Source organism: Onthophagus taurus, chromosome 7, assembly GCF_036711975.1.
Source record: "Onthophagus taurus isolate NC chromosome 7, IU_Otau_3.0, whole genome shotgun sequence".
NCBI lineage: Eukaryota > Metazoa > Arthropoda > Insecta > Coleoptera > Scarabaeidae > Onthophagus > Onthophagus taurus.
In genome coordinates, this window is record NC_091972.1 from 18,873,730 (window position 1) to 18,889,889 (window position 16,160).

At 31.8% G+C, this 16,160-nt stretch overlaps 1 protein-coding gene across 37 annotated transcripts in view; it reads left to right on the plus strand.

Moving 5' to 3' along the window:
* Window positions 1-15,012, plus strand: part of LOC111418631 (dystonin-like protein short stop) — a 218,934-nt gene extending 203,922 nt beyond the window's left edge. For 24 of the 37 annotated variants that reach the window (XM_071198177.1, XM_071198179.1, XM_071198187.1 and 21 more), the window contains 8 exons: window positions 328-479; window positions 8,478-8,718; window positions 8,770-8,914; window positions 9,041-9,097; window positions 13,341-13,439; window positions 13,609-13,662; window positions 13,794-13,865; window positions 14,003-15,012. In XM_071198177.1, the coding sequence (XP_071054278.1) occupies window positions 328-479; window positions 8,478-8,718; window positions 8,770-8,914; window positions 9,041-9,097; window positions 13,341-13,439; window positions 13,609-13,662; window positions 13,794-13,865; window positions 14,003-14,126 (944 nt within the window). In that variant the 3' untranslated portion in view covers window positions 14,127-15,012. Of the gene's footprint in view, window positions 1-327; window positions 480-1,441; window positions 1,591-1,994; window positions 2,057-8,477; window positions 8,719-8,769; window positions 8,915-9,040; window positions 9,098-13,340; window positions 13,440-13,608; window positions 13,663-13,793; window positions 13,866-14,002 lie in introns of all 37 variants that reach the window. The other 13 variants (XM_071198164.1, XM_071198180.1, XM_071198173.1 and 10 more) reach the window with 13 other exon arrangements.
* Window positions 15,013-16,160: the final 1,148 nt, after the last annotated feature.

Here is a 16,160-nt window from a genome sequence, read left to right on the forward strand (position 1 = left end):
CATCATCATACAAATATATTTATCATAATTGATGTTATGCATTGAATGCATTTATTGGTGTTTTATCATTATATTTTTAATCAAGATAAATTTTTAAGTTAAAACACATAATCCATCACGCCATTGAACGTTTTTTTCATACACAAATTCACTAAATACACTTTACATCATCATATTTTTTTTTGTCATCGTCATCGATCGATTTTATTTTTATTTTTGCGTAAATCGAATACGACCGATTATTTTTGTTGTTTATTTTTTTTATTATTATTTTTTAATTCTCCCTTATTTACTATTTTTCCCCACCTAACCTTGCGCACACAACAGCTAAGGGTCGCACCAACATTGAACTGAGGGAGCAGTTCATCCTAGCGGACGGAGTCTCTCAAACGATGTCCGCGTTCAGGCCAAAAACTTCAGCTTCCACTTCCGGTTCTTCGGCCAGCTCGTTGCGCACTCCTGCTGGACCTATCACTAAGGTACTGACCAAAAAGCAAAAAATCACTGAAAAGTTATTAAAAAAAAAATAAAACGCGCAATAAGTAATTTTTTAAATTGAAACAACAAAACTAGAATTAAACTTGCAAAAAGTTCAATGGAAATTTTATATATTTAGTTCAGAAAAAAGGAATATTCAAATTCAAGTTTTGATTTAATTTTTTTTTAATTTGTAGAAAAATTTGAATGTGAAAATTCTTCTTTTTTGTATTTAGACCTAATATTTTCAGTAGCATCTTGGCACGGCACCTGTACTAGTAGATTTATTGCATCGTGACAAAAAAATACTTTAAAACGCTTAAAAGAGTACACATTGAAGGCGCAAGACCGTAGTAAGTTTTGCATGTAACTTCTTGTTTTTGATATAAAACCTTTTTTTAAAGGGCACGATTAAGGGGCAACTTCTTTTAGAAAGAAAAGGTAAGGGACACATTACTTCCGGTTTTCATAACAACCTCAGGAGAATCAGTATTCTCACCTCTTAACTTACACTCCATTTCATTTTCTTTCAAAAATCATTTTTTGGGAAAAATTATTTTATGTTTTCATCCAAAATCATCACTGCTATAAATGTTACCTCCTTTTTGTCTTTCCTTGTTATTTTCTAATTTCACAAAATTAACCGTTTATTTTTTGAAGAAATTTTTGAATTATTTTTATGGGGGACTTTTATGCACACAAATTTTACTTTGCTTAAATTGGCAATTTTTTGTCCCGAGAGTACCAAATAATTTTTTTCTGTTTTATTTTCAATCCTAATCACAAAATGAGTTAACAAAAAAAAATGAAAATATATTTAGTAACTGAAATCTTTTCAATTTTAACAAATGTATTTAAATGTTTTTTTATTAACACAACAAAAAATCAGAAAATACCTACAATCTTTTTACACACGTATTTCTGGACTATTTTTCTTGATGTGTTGCGCATGTATAATGTTTAGCTGAAGAACACTTGGCGGAACTAATGCCAATTTTCGAGCAACTTCGAGCAAAGGGAGAGGTTGGCAATGCATACCCAATGCAAGTCGGCTCAACATCTGGGCCAACAGTTTATATGGCACACGGGAATCCGTACTCTTGTCATAATAGGGTAATATACTCACTTAGGAAAAATCTTTTATTTTTTAATTTAAATTGGGTTATGGGCTTTGTTTTATTTTAGTTTTTTTTTTCCTTTTTTTTTGTTTTATTTCTTATATTTGGTTGGGAATGCTGTTATGTATGTGTTTTCGTTATTTTTATGTTACTTAAGTATTTTTTTTACTTTTCTATTATACTTTTTAAAATTTTACTTGGGGATGCACAATGATCCGAAAATTGTTTTTTGCTTAAGATGTTCAGTCTGAATTTTTATAACTAAAAAATAGGTAACGAATTTTACACACAATTTATTATAGCCAAAACGTAAAGTTTTTGTCTCTTAAAAAATCGTTCGCAATTCACAATCAATATTATCTCGTGTTGTTTCTTTTTTTGTTGTCGGATTGTGTGTAGTTGCCATGATGGGGCCTGAAAGAGATCATCACAAACTTTTGTATCTATCCCAAGTTCCTTTGGTACGTATAATATTAACCATAAAAAAAATAATAATCGATCAAACCATTTCAATATAAAAAGTACAATAAAATATCGTTTCTACAAAACAATAAAAAAGGTAAGGTATTTGGTAAGTAGTTTTTTGTGTTTATTTTTTAATTTTATAGATGATTAAAAAGTAGAGAAACTTTTTTAAGTACATAAGTTCTTTTTAATTTTATTGTGCGTTTATTAAAAAATCTAAAAACAGTTTTTTCTTCTACATAAATTCTTTTTTACAAATTATTTTGTACTTTTAACACTTAATAGAACTTTAATACGTTTGCAGTTAAGACCAAATTCTGCAATTTTCTTCGTCACAATTATCGCCATGACTTATAAGCTTATAACTCGATTGATAGAAATAAACTATAGATGTTAATATCTCAAAATGCTTGAAACAAGAAGATGGGCTGGTCCCTACCTTTTTAAAATGATAATTAGACAGATAAACATCGAAAAAGGAAAAGTTGGCAGCTTACATTACCTACAATGGATTCCAAACCACTGGAGAAAAACTTCGGACCAGAGAAACTGTATTTGCCTTAAAACACCACGCTGGCAAGACAGGTTGGGAAGTTGACGAGCGCACCATTGGGTGCAACGGTCGGCCGCTTAGACCGCTACACCACTCTCTCTCTTGAGGAAGAGTAAATACTGTTAATTTAGGAATAGTTACTAATTCATGTTCTTAAACAACTTGCAAAACATTAGATTCTGCTGCCAGAAGAATAAACAATGCTATTAAAGACTAAATACTGCTAAAAGAAGAGCTGCTGAAAAAAGATTAAATACTACTTGAGAAAGAGTAGATACTGCTACTTTAAGAATAGTTACTGCTAATTGATGTTCAGATACTATTTGCAAAACTCTAAACGCTACTAGTTCGAGATTTGTTACTGCTAATTGATGTTCAGATACTACTTGGAAAACTATCATTCTGCTTCCAGAAGAATCGACACTGCTATTGAAGACTAAATACTGCTAGTAGGGGATGACATACTGTTGGTAGAAGATTAAATACTATTGGAGGACGAGTGCATGTAGAACACAAAATTTTGCTAATACAAGAATACTCTGCTGGTAGACAGGGCTAATACAAGATTAGTTGCTGCTAACAGAGGATTGCATACTGTTGGCAGAAGATTAAACACTGCTGGCAAAGCACTAAATACTGCAAATGGAAGACTATCTGCTTCAAAAAATGACTAGATGCTGCTTGCCAAACATTAAATACCATAAATCTATACTTGATCTAGAACGAATGAAACAAAAAAGCACTTAATCAATATTTTTTGAACGTACTACAAGTATATTTACCGCCACCAAAATCAATTTAAATCGATCATTTTAAATAATTCCGAAAAAATAAGGTTTTTTTTTTCAAAATAATTTCATATAACTCGCAATATATGAATGCAGTAACCATAACTATAAAACAACTATGCACTTGCACTGTCCCACATAAAATGCAACATAGCGTAATAGTATAGGGATTGGGTAGTTTTGCATAGGAAAAGTTTTTTTGGAAAAAGGGTCCTTATAACAACGCTGAGTTTTCGGCCGTCTTAAGAGACGCACGGCTAAACCCAAATATTTTTGGTTCTAGTCTAGTGTTAGTTCTACATTTCGTTCAATAAAAATTTACCCCGATCTAACGCCGAATAACAATTAAAACTAGAACTAACACTAGACTTACAACTATAAACATTCGGGTTTCGCGCACGTCTCTCAAGACGGCTAAACCCGAATGATTCTAGTTCCAGGTTTGCTGTAAGTTCTAGTGATAGTGCTAGTGAAATACTAGATCTAACACTAGACCGAGAACTAGAAACATTTGGATTTAGCCGCACGTCTATCAAGACGGCTAAACTCGAATGATTCTAATTCTAGGTCTTGTGTTAGTTCTAGTATTTCATAATATAACAAAAATATGCAACATAGTGATATCTTATGTTAACTAGCGATACCTACCACTGTCACTAGAACTAACATTAGACCTAGAGCTAGAAACATTCAGACATGTAGCATTTTACGTGGAACAAAAGAAGTAGGTACGCCGAAATATATTTTTGTATATTGCATTTTAAGTGAAATTCACTGTATAGCCAAACGTAAAAAAAGACATCACGGAGACTAATCATATTAGAAATTGGATTACTTCATATATTCATAAATTTATTCATGAATATAACAAACAAAGTTTATTTCGCAATGTCCCACACATTATAATCCAAAAAAGTACACTGCAATAACAAGCAGAAAGGAAAAAGTGTATTTCTTGTTTTTACTTAATAGCTTCGAAAGAAGGATTGATAATGGAACCAATTAAGGACAATAATGTCTAGGGATCTAAATTTAATCACTAAATGTATAATCTCTTTAAAAAAGAAGTAGCAGAGAGGTTGTCAAAGAGGATGTTAGACCGCCGAATGTATGGGAAAAGATCAGTAGGGAGACACATCTTCGGAGTGTTCGAGTATAGAGCAGGTCTGCAAGAGATGGATATGTCTGGAGCCAAAAAAGAAACCTACTCTCAGAGTTTATCAGACTGCGCCGGCGCCGGTTATAATTGGTGGGACATGTGACGAGAATGGAGGCAGAGAGATGGCCAAAAAGAATCTTGAATAGCCAAATGTATTTGAAAAGATTATATTCATATTCGAGTGTAGAGGAGGATGGCAGGAGATGATTGACCAGATACGTGTGGAGGCAGAATATAAAAGAGACCAAGAACAACTCTAAGAATTTATCAGATTGCGAGAGTTACAGTGGGTTTCATCGAGAATTGATGCAGAGAAGTTGTTAAAGAGAATCTTGGACGGCCGAATGTATTCCGAGTTTCACTGACTCTAATCACATCAAATGATTCCTGAAATAACACTTAAATCGTCTCATTAGTTCCTAATATACTCTCTCTCTTATCTTTCTCATTCAATGATTCCGAGTAAATATATAACTGTATTTATGTTTTAGGTCCCAATGGAACTAAGCATGCTTATGGTATAAGAATACCTTAAGGCTACCTCGAATGTTCCATAGACTCTTTAATGTTTTACTTTAAATAGCAACATTAATATTAAAATGGTATCAAAATTGACAAATCGTTCGTATACTCAATAATGAATACGCACTAATCATCTATGCCTGGCATCATGGTCAGTATATCTTCATTATAGGAATCATGTACAGGCTCTTCGAGCAATATTTGCTAATTAGGAAGTATTCAAATTATTTATTCAGCTCTGAGAATTTATCAGACTGCAAGAGTTGTAGTGGATGAAGGCGAGGATGGACTCAGAGAGATTGCCAAAGGAACTTGGACAGCAGAATGTACGCGAAAAGTCCAGTTTGGAGAACCCGGAAACGATGCGATAATGAAATATACTCATCTTTACTATCGCTTATAACAGATCAACTGTACTTACGATTTGAATTATATTCATTTGTTGATTGCAAATATCGCATCCACTCTTTATATTTTGATAAATAATAATACAAACGATAACATGAAACCTGAAGGATTGCTGCTAACAGGATTGGGAAAATTACTGGTTCATAAACTAATAATATAATATATATAATATAAATTCAATAAAAAGCAATACTTATTCTGGTCTTTTTCAATTTATTGTCTAAACGGTTTCGGCTTACGCCATCATCAGAGACCTTAGAAATATGCCTTAAAATTTACACGTTAAAATATAAAACAATGATCAATGAATGTAAATTTTAAATTTAACGTGAGTTTTAATGTGTTTATATTTATAATTTTAACTTGTATACCTTTGTGAAGCCGTTTATGTGAACAACTAACTGGAAAATAAGTTGCTAAAATGTATTCTATATTTCTAATGTCTCTGAGGATGGCGTAAGTCGAAACCGGTTAGACAACAAATTGAAAAAGACCAGAAAAAGTATTGCTTTTTACTAAATTTATGTTATATAAAAAATAACTGGTCAACATGGATCAAACTCCTTCATCTAATTATAATAATATATAACCAATAAGGGATCCACATCCAGCAGTATTGATTGGCATCAGCATTCATACTACATTAAATATTTTATTTTACTATCATTAATCCCTAAAGAGTAGGTCTCTTCAGTTGGTGAAGCAATAATTGGAAGATGGCAATCTTAACATTTATTGAATTCTTGGTCTCCTTAAACGCTTTGCGAGAGAAATTACTCTTGCAACCTGGAACTCAACAAGCATTAGGCATTTTTCAAATAAAAAACTAAAAGATTATAAACTATAGAAATTATAAAAAAATACTAAAAGAAAAAGAAGAAGAAAACAGCAAAAAAAGAATAGGTAGCAACACTCCGAATTGAAGACTCGCGCGTTGAAATTCAAAGATTAGCTTCTTCTCCTTTTTGGTCCGTTGGATATCCTTGGACGTATAACCATTCTATACAGAGTGTCTCCAAAATGCGTGTACAACGGAAGACCACAGATTTCTTTTCTCAATATAGGTCGATTTATATTATCTATATCCAAAGCTGCTTCTTAAATCAGTGCCAACTACAATGAGGTTTTGTAATTGCTTAATCATTTACGTAATCAAAATGTTATAACAGACAAAAAACTTTCAAAACTAAATGGGCTATTCAGAAATTATAACAATCTAGTTGTCGCCTGACTAGTAAAAGAGCTGAACACATGACACGATACATGAGCTGAACACTGTAAAAGAATATCCGCTGAACACACGACTTTTCTAGAAACTCACTTCTGAAAAATGGTTTAAATTGATTTACGCGTTTTCTAATTATAAAAAATAAGAGAGTTTATTTTGCTAACTTTGAAGTTCTCTAATGGCTAAACGAACCAACTTTGGATATGGATAACTTAAATCGACTTATTTTGACGCAAGGTATCTTCCATTGTACATGCATTTCGGAGACACACTCTGTGTATAACCTTCTCGACAACTTCTTTTGAAAGATGATTTTCATTCTTCAAATTTTATCTGTCGCAACTGGAATGATAACTTATTATCGTTTTCTTCCTCTATTGTGAACTTTATCATTGAATGCTGGTTGTTTAAACGGCTTAAGAAATCCTCAAGCCTTTCTATATTTCGTACCCATAACTTTAGTTTCCAAGGTCTAGCTTTAAAAGTTGGCGATTAAAGCTGAAGATGATATAATAACGGCGATCTCTTAGCCACTCCTTTATATTGCTCATAAAACTAAGCCAATTCTCTCTTTTATCCTGTGTAAAGCTATTCTTCCACTAATCGTCAACTTTCCACCGGTTTTGTTACTTTTGAATTTGTTCCTGTTGCAACATAGCATCTTGTTGCATCATTCACATCACCTGAAAATTTCTAGTTCTAATTTTATTTTCAATTCTATTATAATTTGGTAAAATTTCCTGTTTCGTCAGCATTCATATTTACGCAGAACTTAAAAACTTTTGGGCCACTTAACTCTGGGACTTTGGCTTAACTGACAATGTTGAAAGTATATGATTAAGCTGAGACGCTATAATACATGTTAACCAATCATCTTCAATATATTGCCAATTGTAAAGGCTTGGCCGCAAGCAACCTCGGCTAAATTGACAATCCAGAACATATGCTTTATTACGATTAAGCAAAGGCACAGTTTACACTTATCATGGTTATTATGTGATGTAATACTTCGACCATAAACGACCTCGACTTAAGCCGAGGCCGCTTACAGCCGAGGCGCTACATTAAATGTCAACCAATATTGTCTCAATTGTAACATCTCGGCCGCAAGCGAGATCGGCTTAACTGTCAATGCAAAACGTATGCTTATGTACGATTAAGCCGAAATTCTACATTTGACACAATATTGGTTAACATGTGATGTAGCACCTCGGCCGCAAGCGACCTCGGTTTGGTTGTTTAAAAACATCGTTTTCTTTGATTAAGTACTGACCTCAGCTTATATAGATTTACTAATTTCTACAACAATGAAACAAAATCATAGATTCTCTTTTTTAAGTTTGGCCGAGTTCACTTACGGCCGAGGGGCTACTATATGCTTATCAGATTTATGTTAAAATTCTAGGTTGTCTATCTAGACACTAAATTTAATATCATCTTGATACAACGTTGATTAACAAGTTAATTAGCAAGCGATGTCAGCTTAATCGTATAAAAGCAAAAATCCACTGCTGAATTACTCCAACATCAAGTTAATATTTTGAGAAAATATTTTTGAATTCTTTCAAGATATATAAAAAATCAAAAAATGTTACTCATAAGAATACTCTTAAGCATAAAATAAAGTATTTATTGACATAAATGTTATTATCAACTTGTTGTAAAAAGTTCTATTCAGTGTTAAAGTTGTACTACAAAACAATATAAATGCCTTGTATAAATTAATATCTAATTCGATATTTTATTTTATTAAAAAAAGGTGAGAGAACGTTCAGGAAGATCTGTTCCAATGTCGAGATCATCAAGAACAGCCGGAACTCCGGACTCTCAATCAGATACCGAAGGCACCGGATTGAAAACACCGAGAAAAATGTCTTACAGGTCCACTTTAACACCAGGCGGATCAAGACCCAGTTCTCAACCGGCTTCAAGAACCGGTAGTAGACCTGGAAGTAAACCACCATCTAGACACGGTTCTAATTTGTCGTTAGATAGCACCGGTAAATTCATTAAAATGTTGATGAATCAAGATTAATATAAAATATTCTTAGATGATGGAACTCCATCAAGAATTCCAAGAAGAACTACAGTAAGTAGAACGGGGACGAGTACACCAAGAAGATTGGGTGTGAATGGAACTGGTTCAAGACCAAGAACTCCAACGGGATTGATTTCGCCAGCGAGTCCAGCTCAAAGGTGAGCGTTTTTAAAATTTGATAAATCTCATATTAATATGACTCATTAAAATGGAACTAACATTAAATAAAACTACTAACTGTGTGTGTTCACGGCGAATCAAACTAATCTTTGCATGTTAATCAGATCGTCCATTCCGAGAGCATCAAGCATACCGGCTTTAACCACTTTTTCAACCCCAAGGTAACTAAATCTAACAAATTTTTTAATCTTTGAGCGGGCACGTGTTATAAATTTTATGACATCAGGTTCGTATTAATAAGTATTACGGTATTTTTAATAAAACAGTTAAAACATGCATTTTGCTAGAGTAAAAATATTTAATTTATATTAAACAATTGTTAAAAACATAAAATGAAATCGATTAATTTTTGAAATCTAACAACATTTACAAACTACTACCGCGAATTTTATATAAGTGGCAATAAATGAATGCAGTAACCATAGTTACGAAGCTACTGTGCACTTGCACTGTGCCACATAAAATGCAACATAGCTTAGGCCCTTATCTCCAAGTAAAGTGTCTGTTAGTGTTACTTGACAGAATAAGACTTACTTGTAAGAATAATTGTATATTCATCTCCTGGTAAAGTTAATCTGTCCGTTAATGGTAGCTACCAGAGGGTTAATTTACTTGCGGCAAATTCTTATCAGTAAAGATTTATATGTCAGATTAAATTAAATCTGTTTTACACTAGCACTATCACTAGAAATAACACTAGACCGAAAACTAGAAACATTCGGATTTAGCAGCACGTCTCTCAAGACGTTCTAGTGATAGAGCTAGTGTAAAACTAGAACTAACACTAGACCTAAAACTAGAAACATTTAGGTTTAGCCGTCTTAAGCCGTTGAATATTTCCATAAACTCACGAAAAACCGAAAAGATTGAAATATTGAAAGATGAAAAAAATTCCGATTCCGACAAAATTGTCATTACAGACCTGTATTTTTCAAAAATGTGCAATCGATCCGAAACCTTCATGTATGACTAAAAACCTGTTTATAATACATTTATATCCGTTAATACATCCCATAATATAAATAGGGCCTTATAAATTAGCAATTAATGGGTAAATTTGTTGTCTTTTATAACTTTTTTGCCATAAAGACAACGTCAATATATTTTTTCCTCTGTTCCAAATTATGGTATACATTTTTCTTTACAATTTGTCTCAAATTATGTTATACAAAACTTTGGAAGCTGCTTTATTGTGTGATTGTAAAATTAGTAATTCAATTTGTAACTTAATTTAAACATACATTAATGAAAATTTTACACATTTAAGCACAATGCAGCTGGTTCAATGTAAACGCCCTTCATGGCGAAGCTTTTCTTTATTCATGAATTTTCATATTTTTTTCGATATCTATGCGTCTGAGAACAATTTTGTTAAGAATACAATTTGCAACAACTTTCGTTCGAAATGTTCTGTAGCATGCTCAGATTCAAATTTATTCAATTTTATAGTTGTTGCCTGCTGAGGCCATCATGGTTGACTTCATGTACTTTTGTAGTGTCGAAAATACGTTATCTCAGTTTTCTTTAGTTAATCCGTCGAAGGCACTTTTAACACAATGTATTAATTCATTCATAGTTTTTGGCGATGTTTGCTGGCGATTTTGATATTTTGAAAATTCCTGGCTTGAACCTAAGAAATGGTGATATCTATGGTGGCATTGACTATGGATTATGTTATCTTGACTCATTATCATTAATTTTTATGGGAAACGTTATTCTCTATCACCTTTAATTTTCTGCTTATAACAGAATTTAACGCAGATGATTGTCAATTTTGATATTTTGAGAATTCCTGGTTTGAACCTAAGAAATGGTGATATCTATGGTGGCATTGACTATAGATTATGTTATCTTGATTCGTTATCATTAATTTTTATGGGAAACGTTTTTCTCTATCATCTTTAATTTTCTACTTATTACAGAATTTAACACAGATGATGGTCAATTTTGATATTTTGAGAATTCCTGGCTTGAACCTAAGAAATGGTGATATCTATGGTGGCATTGACTATGGGTTATGTTATCTTGACTCATTATCAATAATTTTTATGAGAAACGTTTTTCTCTATCACCTTTAATTTTCTACTTATAACAGAATTTAACACAGATGATTGTCAATTTTGATGTTTTGATAATTCCTGGCTTGAACCTAAGAAATGGTGATATCTATAGTGGCATTGACTACGGATTATGTTATCTTGACTCATTATCATTAATTTTTATGGGAAACGTTTTTCTCTATCATCTTTAATTTTCTACTTATAACAGAATTTAACGCAGATGATTGTCAATTTTGATATTTTGAGAATTCCTGGCTTGAACCTAAGAAATGGTGATATCTATGGTGGCATTGACTATGGATTATGTTATCTTGATTCGTTATCATTAATTTTTATGGAAAACGTTTTTCTCTATCACCTTTAATTTTCTACTTATAACAGAATTTAACGCCGATGATTGTCAATTTTGATATTTTGAGAATACCTGGCTTAAACCTAAGAAATGGTGATATCTATGGTGGCATTGACTATGGATTATGTTATCTTGACTCATTATCATTAATTTTTATGGGAAACGTTTTTCTCTATCACCTCTAATTTTCTACTTATAACAGAATTTAAGGCAGATGATTGTCAATTTTGATATTTTGGGAATTCCTTTCTTGAACCTAAGAAATGATGATATCTATGGTGGCATTGACTATGGATTATGTTATCTTGACTCATTATCATTAATTTTTATGGGAAACGTTTTTCTCTATCATCTTTAATTTTCTACTTATAACAGAATTTAACGCAGATGATTGTCAATTTTGATATTTTGAGAATTCCTGGCTTGAACCTAAGAAATGGTGATATCTATGGTGGCATTGACTATGGATTATGTTATCTTGACTCATTATCATTAATTTTTATGGGAAACGTTTTTCTCTATCACCTTTAATTTTCTACTTATAACAGAATTTAAGGCAGATGATTGTCAATTTTGATATTTTGGGAATTCCTTTCTTGAACCTAAGAAATGATGATATCTATGGTGGCATTGACTATGGATTATGTTATCTTGACTCATTATCATTAATTTTTATGGGAAACGTTTTTCTCTATCACCTTTAATTTTCTACTTATAACAGAATTTAACGCAGTTGATTGTCAAATTTGGTATTTTGAGAATTCCTGGCTTGAGGCTAAGAAATGATGATATCTATGGTGGCATTGACTATGGATTATGTTATCTTGACTCATTATCAGTAATTTTTATGGGAAACGTTTTTTTCTATCATCTTTAATTTTCTACTTATAACAGAATTTAACGAAGATGATTGTCAATTTTGATATTTTGAGAATTCCTGGCTTGAACCTAAGAAATGGCGATATCTATGGTGGCATTGACTATGGATTATGTTATCTTGATTCATTAACATTAATTTTTATGGGAAACTTTTTCTCTATCACCTTTAATTTTCTACTTATAACAGAATTTGACGCAGATTATTGTCAATTTTTATATTTTGAGAATTCCTGGCTTGAACCTAAGAAATGGTGATATCTATGGTGGTATTGACTATAGATTATGTTATCTTGATTCGTTATCATTAATTTTTATGGGAAACGTTTTTTTCTATCATCTTTAATTTTCTACTTATAACAGAATTTAACGCAGATGATTGTCAATTTTGATATTTTGAGAATTCCTGGCTTGAGCCTAAGAAATGATGATATCTATGGTGGCATTGACTATGGATTATTTTATCTTTATTCATTATCATTAACAGAATTTAATGTAGATGAATGTCAATTTTGATATTGTGGGATTTCCTGACTTGTGCATAAGAAATTGAGAGAACTCTGGTGGTATTGCTTATGAATTATGTTATCTTGATCCATTATCATCAATTTGGAACCAATCAACTTGTCTGGCCACTGCAGCCATAAACATAACTTTAGTTATGAACCGTTTGCTTTTACAGCGCCTTTCTGGTGCTGCTTCGTCCAGCTTCATGTAGTATGATCTTTTAACTTGCGTTGAGTCGTACATATCCTCAAAACATCGACTTGATTTAACCTTCGACAAACAGAACTCTAGTTTCTTTATTGATAGAAACTCGTTAATTCTCCAAACTTACCTTAATCCATAAATTTTACAGATATGTATACCATAATTTGAGACATCTTTTTTCATCATGTTCAAAATACATAGTTACATGAATACTTTAGCGTTAAATCCTTTCAAATGCATCTTAAATATAAGGAGATATATTATAAAAACGAAAATTGTCATAAATTTTATGACAGCGCGCCCGCTCGAAGGTTAATGCAAAAATTAAAGGTCATTACAAAAAAATCTGCTTTTTAAAAAATCATTAAATCAAATCATTTTTTCTAATAAATTTTAAATAACCAGGTCACGTATCCCCGTTTATAAAGGAAGTAATGATACAATGGACCCAGAGTCACCTTCACAATCAACATCGAGTTCTTGCTCGGTTTCTTTCTCTTCTGGGTAAAACTGATTTAACTAAATGCACGAAATTTTAATTTTTTTTAGAGTTTTTAATTTCTTAAAATAAAAATTTTTTGAATTTTTGAACTTTAAAGTTTTACTTTTCCAATTTTTTAATTAATCTGTGTCGTCTGGGTGACTCATTTCTGTGTTTTTTCGCTTTAACAAGCTTCCGTTCTTTGCCATCGAGCGGAAAAACAAAAATACCTGTTGTAAAAAGCAGGTAAATCAAAAAACTTGAAATGGAAAAGCATGATTTATTGTGCATGGGTTTCTTTTTGTGAAAATTATAACTTTAAAAAAAAAAAACGATTAAGTACTAACAAATTTAATGATTTCGCATGTATTAAACAGGCCAGCTACGCATTCTCGATCTACAACCAACACTACTATTCCTAACGCTCCGAATTTACGGACAGCATCTAGGTAATTAACAAATAACTTTACGCTTATTTGTGTTTTGTAAATTATTCTTACCTTAATTGTTTAATTTCTTCCCCCCGTTTTAAATTAAATCGTTCCAAAATTAACTTAATTTAAATTTAACAACAATTTTTTAATAGAACTAGGACGCCATCGGGTTCAAACACCCCGGTTCCACCTGGAATGCAAACTGCGGCTTCAAGATTATTACGAAAACCATCCGATTCGAAATCGAAGGAATCTAAAGAACCGTTTAGGCTTTAAATTTTAATTCTGAATTTAATAAAAATGTTAATCCGTATTAATCCATGACTTAACCGAAAAAAATAAACTTTACTGAAATGAAATAATTATTAAAAAGCGCTTTAAATATTTACGAGAAACGTTAGTAAATCGTTCGTATTTTATATAATATTTCTATCCGGGATGATGAAACACAATTTGCAAATGAATTTGGTATCGCCAGGCCAAAAAGAAGCAAATTAAATTACATCCTTGGTTGGTTATTTAAAAGAAAAAGACGATTCGAAAAAAAAAAAACTATCTAAAAAGGAAAAACAATCAACTTCAGTTGCCATAATATTATATTATATTAAAATAGCGTATACGAACGCCTCAAAGAACGATAAGTACTAATTCATATCGTTTTTCTTTTTTTAATTATTAATAATTGATGCTACTTCATTTTTTTGTTATTATTAATTATTAAAAATAGTAAATTTACGGGACCATAATTTACGTTTTTCTGTTATTATCTTTTTTTTTGTACACGTTCAATATTTGTTTTTTGGTACTAATTAATCAAGTTTAATTTATCGTTTTAAATCATCATTTAACACAAAAAAAAAGTAGTAAAATGATGATGATTAATCCCATTTAGTTGATAAGTTTATCTAATTCTGATTTCAATTCTTTTTTCTTTCTTATTCTTAATACGCGAAGATCGTTAATTTTTTTTTTTGTAGGGACATGTAAAATTTTTAATACGATCATTAGAATTTGTATAGTAAGTGCAACTTTGCCGATTGTTCATAAATCGCCAGTTATGAACGATCCGCAACAGTCAATGAAATAATATTTATCAAGAGATCATATTTATGAATTTATTTGCTTGTATTGTTTATTTAAATAAACTAATTTTTTAATAAAATATAGTTTTTTTTAAATCTTTTATATACATTTGTTTATCCCAACATATACAATACCTCTGATTACATCTGTCCTCATGGTCCAATGTCTAAACTCTTCTGATATAAGCTCAGATATTTGTGAAACAATTAAATTAAAAGTAGAACCAACTAGTGATGGGCACAACTTTATTACTTATTCGAATGAATTAACTTGGTTTATACAAACAACAAGTTTTAAAGATTCTAATTTCTCACCTAACAATTTATTAGTCATCTTTTCAAATGGTGTCAAGATGTCACTAGTGATGAAACGGATAATGATTTTGTGAAAAGCCGGATACCGGATATTCGGCCGGATATCCGGTTATCTGGCATATCTATCCGACCATTATGGTTATAATTTCTGGTGCATTTCTGAAGTGATACCCTATATTGCCACATTATATAAGAATAATGACTTTATTTCACCCAACAATTTACATTTCTAAATAAAGAATTACGGAATAAAGAGTAATGTATACAAAAATATTAATCCAACATTAGAGAAATTAAAAACATCTAGGTGAAAAGGCGAAGTTCAGAAAGCACGGGTTCTGCTCGAACTTAACCTAAATTAACAATAATACCACATGAAAAACCAACGCAAGGAAGCGGTAACGCAAAAAACTACTCTATTAGAACGGGGGAAGAAGACCTTTGAACCTTAAGTTCAAATGATGTACATCAGTTCGATACCATACTCTGTCCAACAAATACTCAGGTGTTTCTGAGGTTAAAACTCTATGATAAAAAATGACACAATGAAGCTACCTACGTCTATCCATGTTCAACCACCCCAATGTGGCCAATTTGTGAGATATATGATCATACTTTCTAATACCAAAAATGAATCGCATGTAAGCATTTTGTAGTCGCTGAACACGAAGCTGATCACCTTCAACAAATAAGGCCCATACACCACATCGGAAAAATTAAATCGGGATAAAACCAGCGATTGGCATAACGTTGCTTTGGTGTGAAAGCGCAGTATGTGTCGATAGGGGTAAAAAGCGTTTAATTTAGCATAAGCCGCTTGGAGAATATAAGAAATATGTTTGCGAAATCTTAAATCAGTTTCAAGGTGGAGTCCAAGGTTACGAACCTAAGAAACCACCGGGAGAAGTTGTTC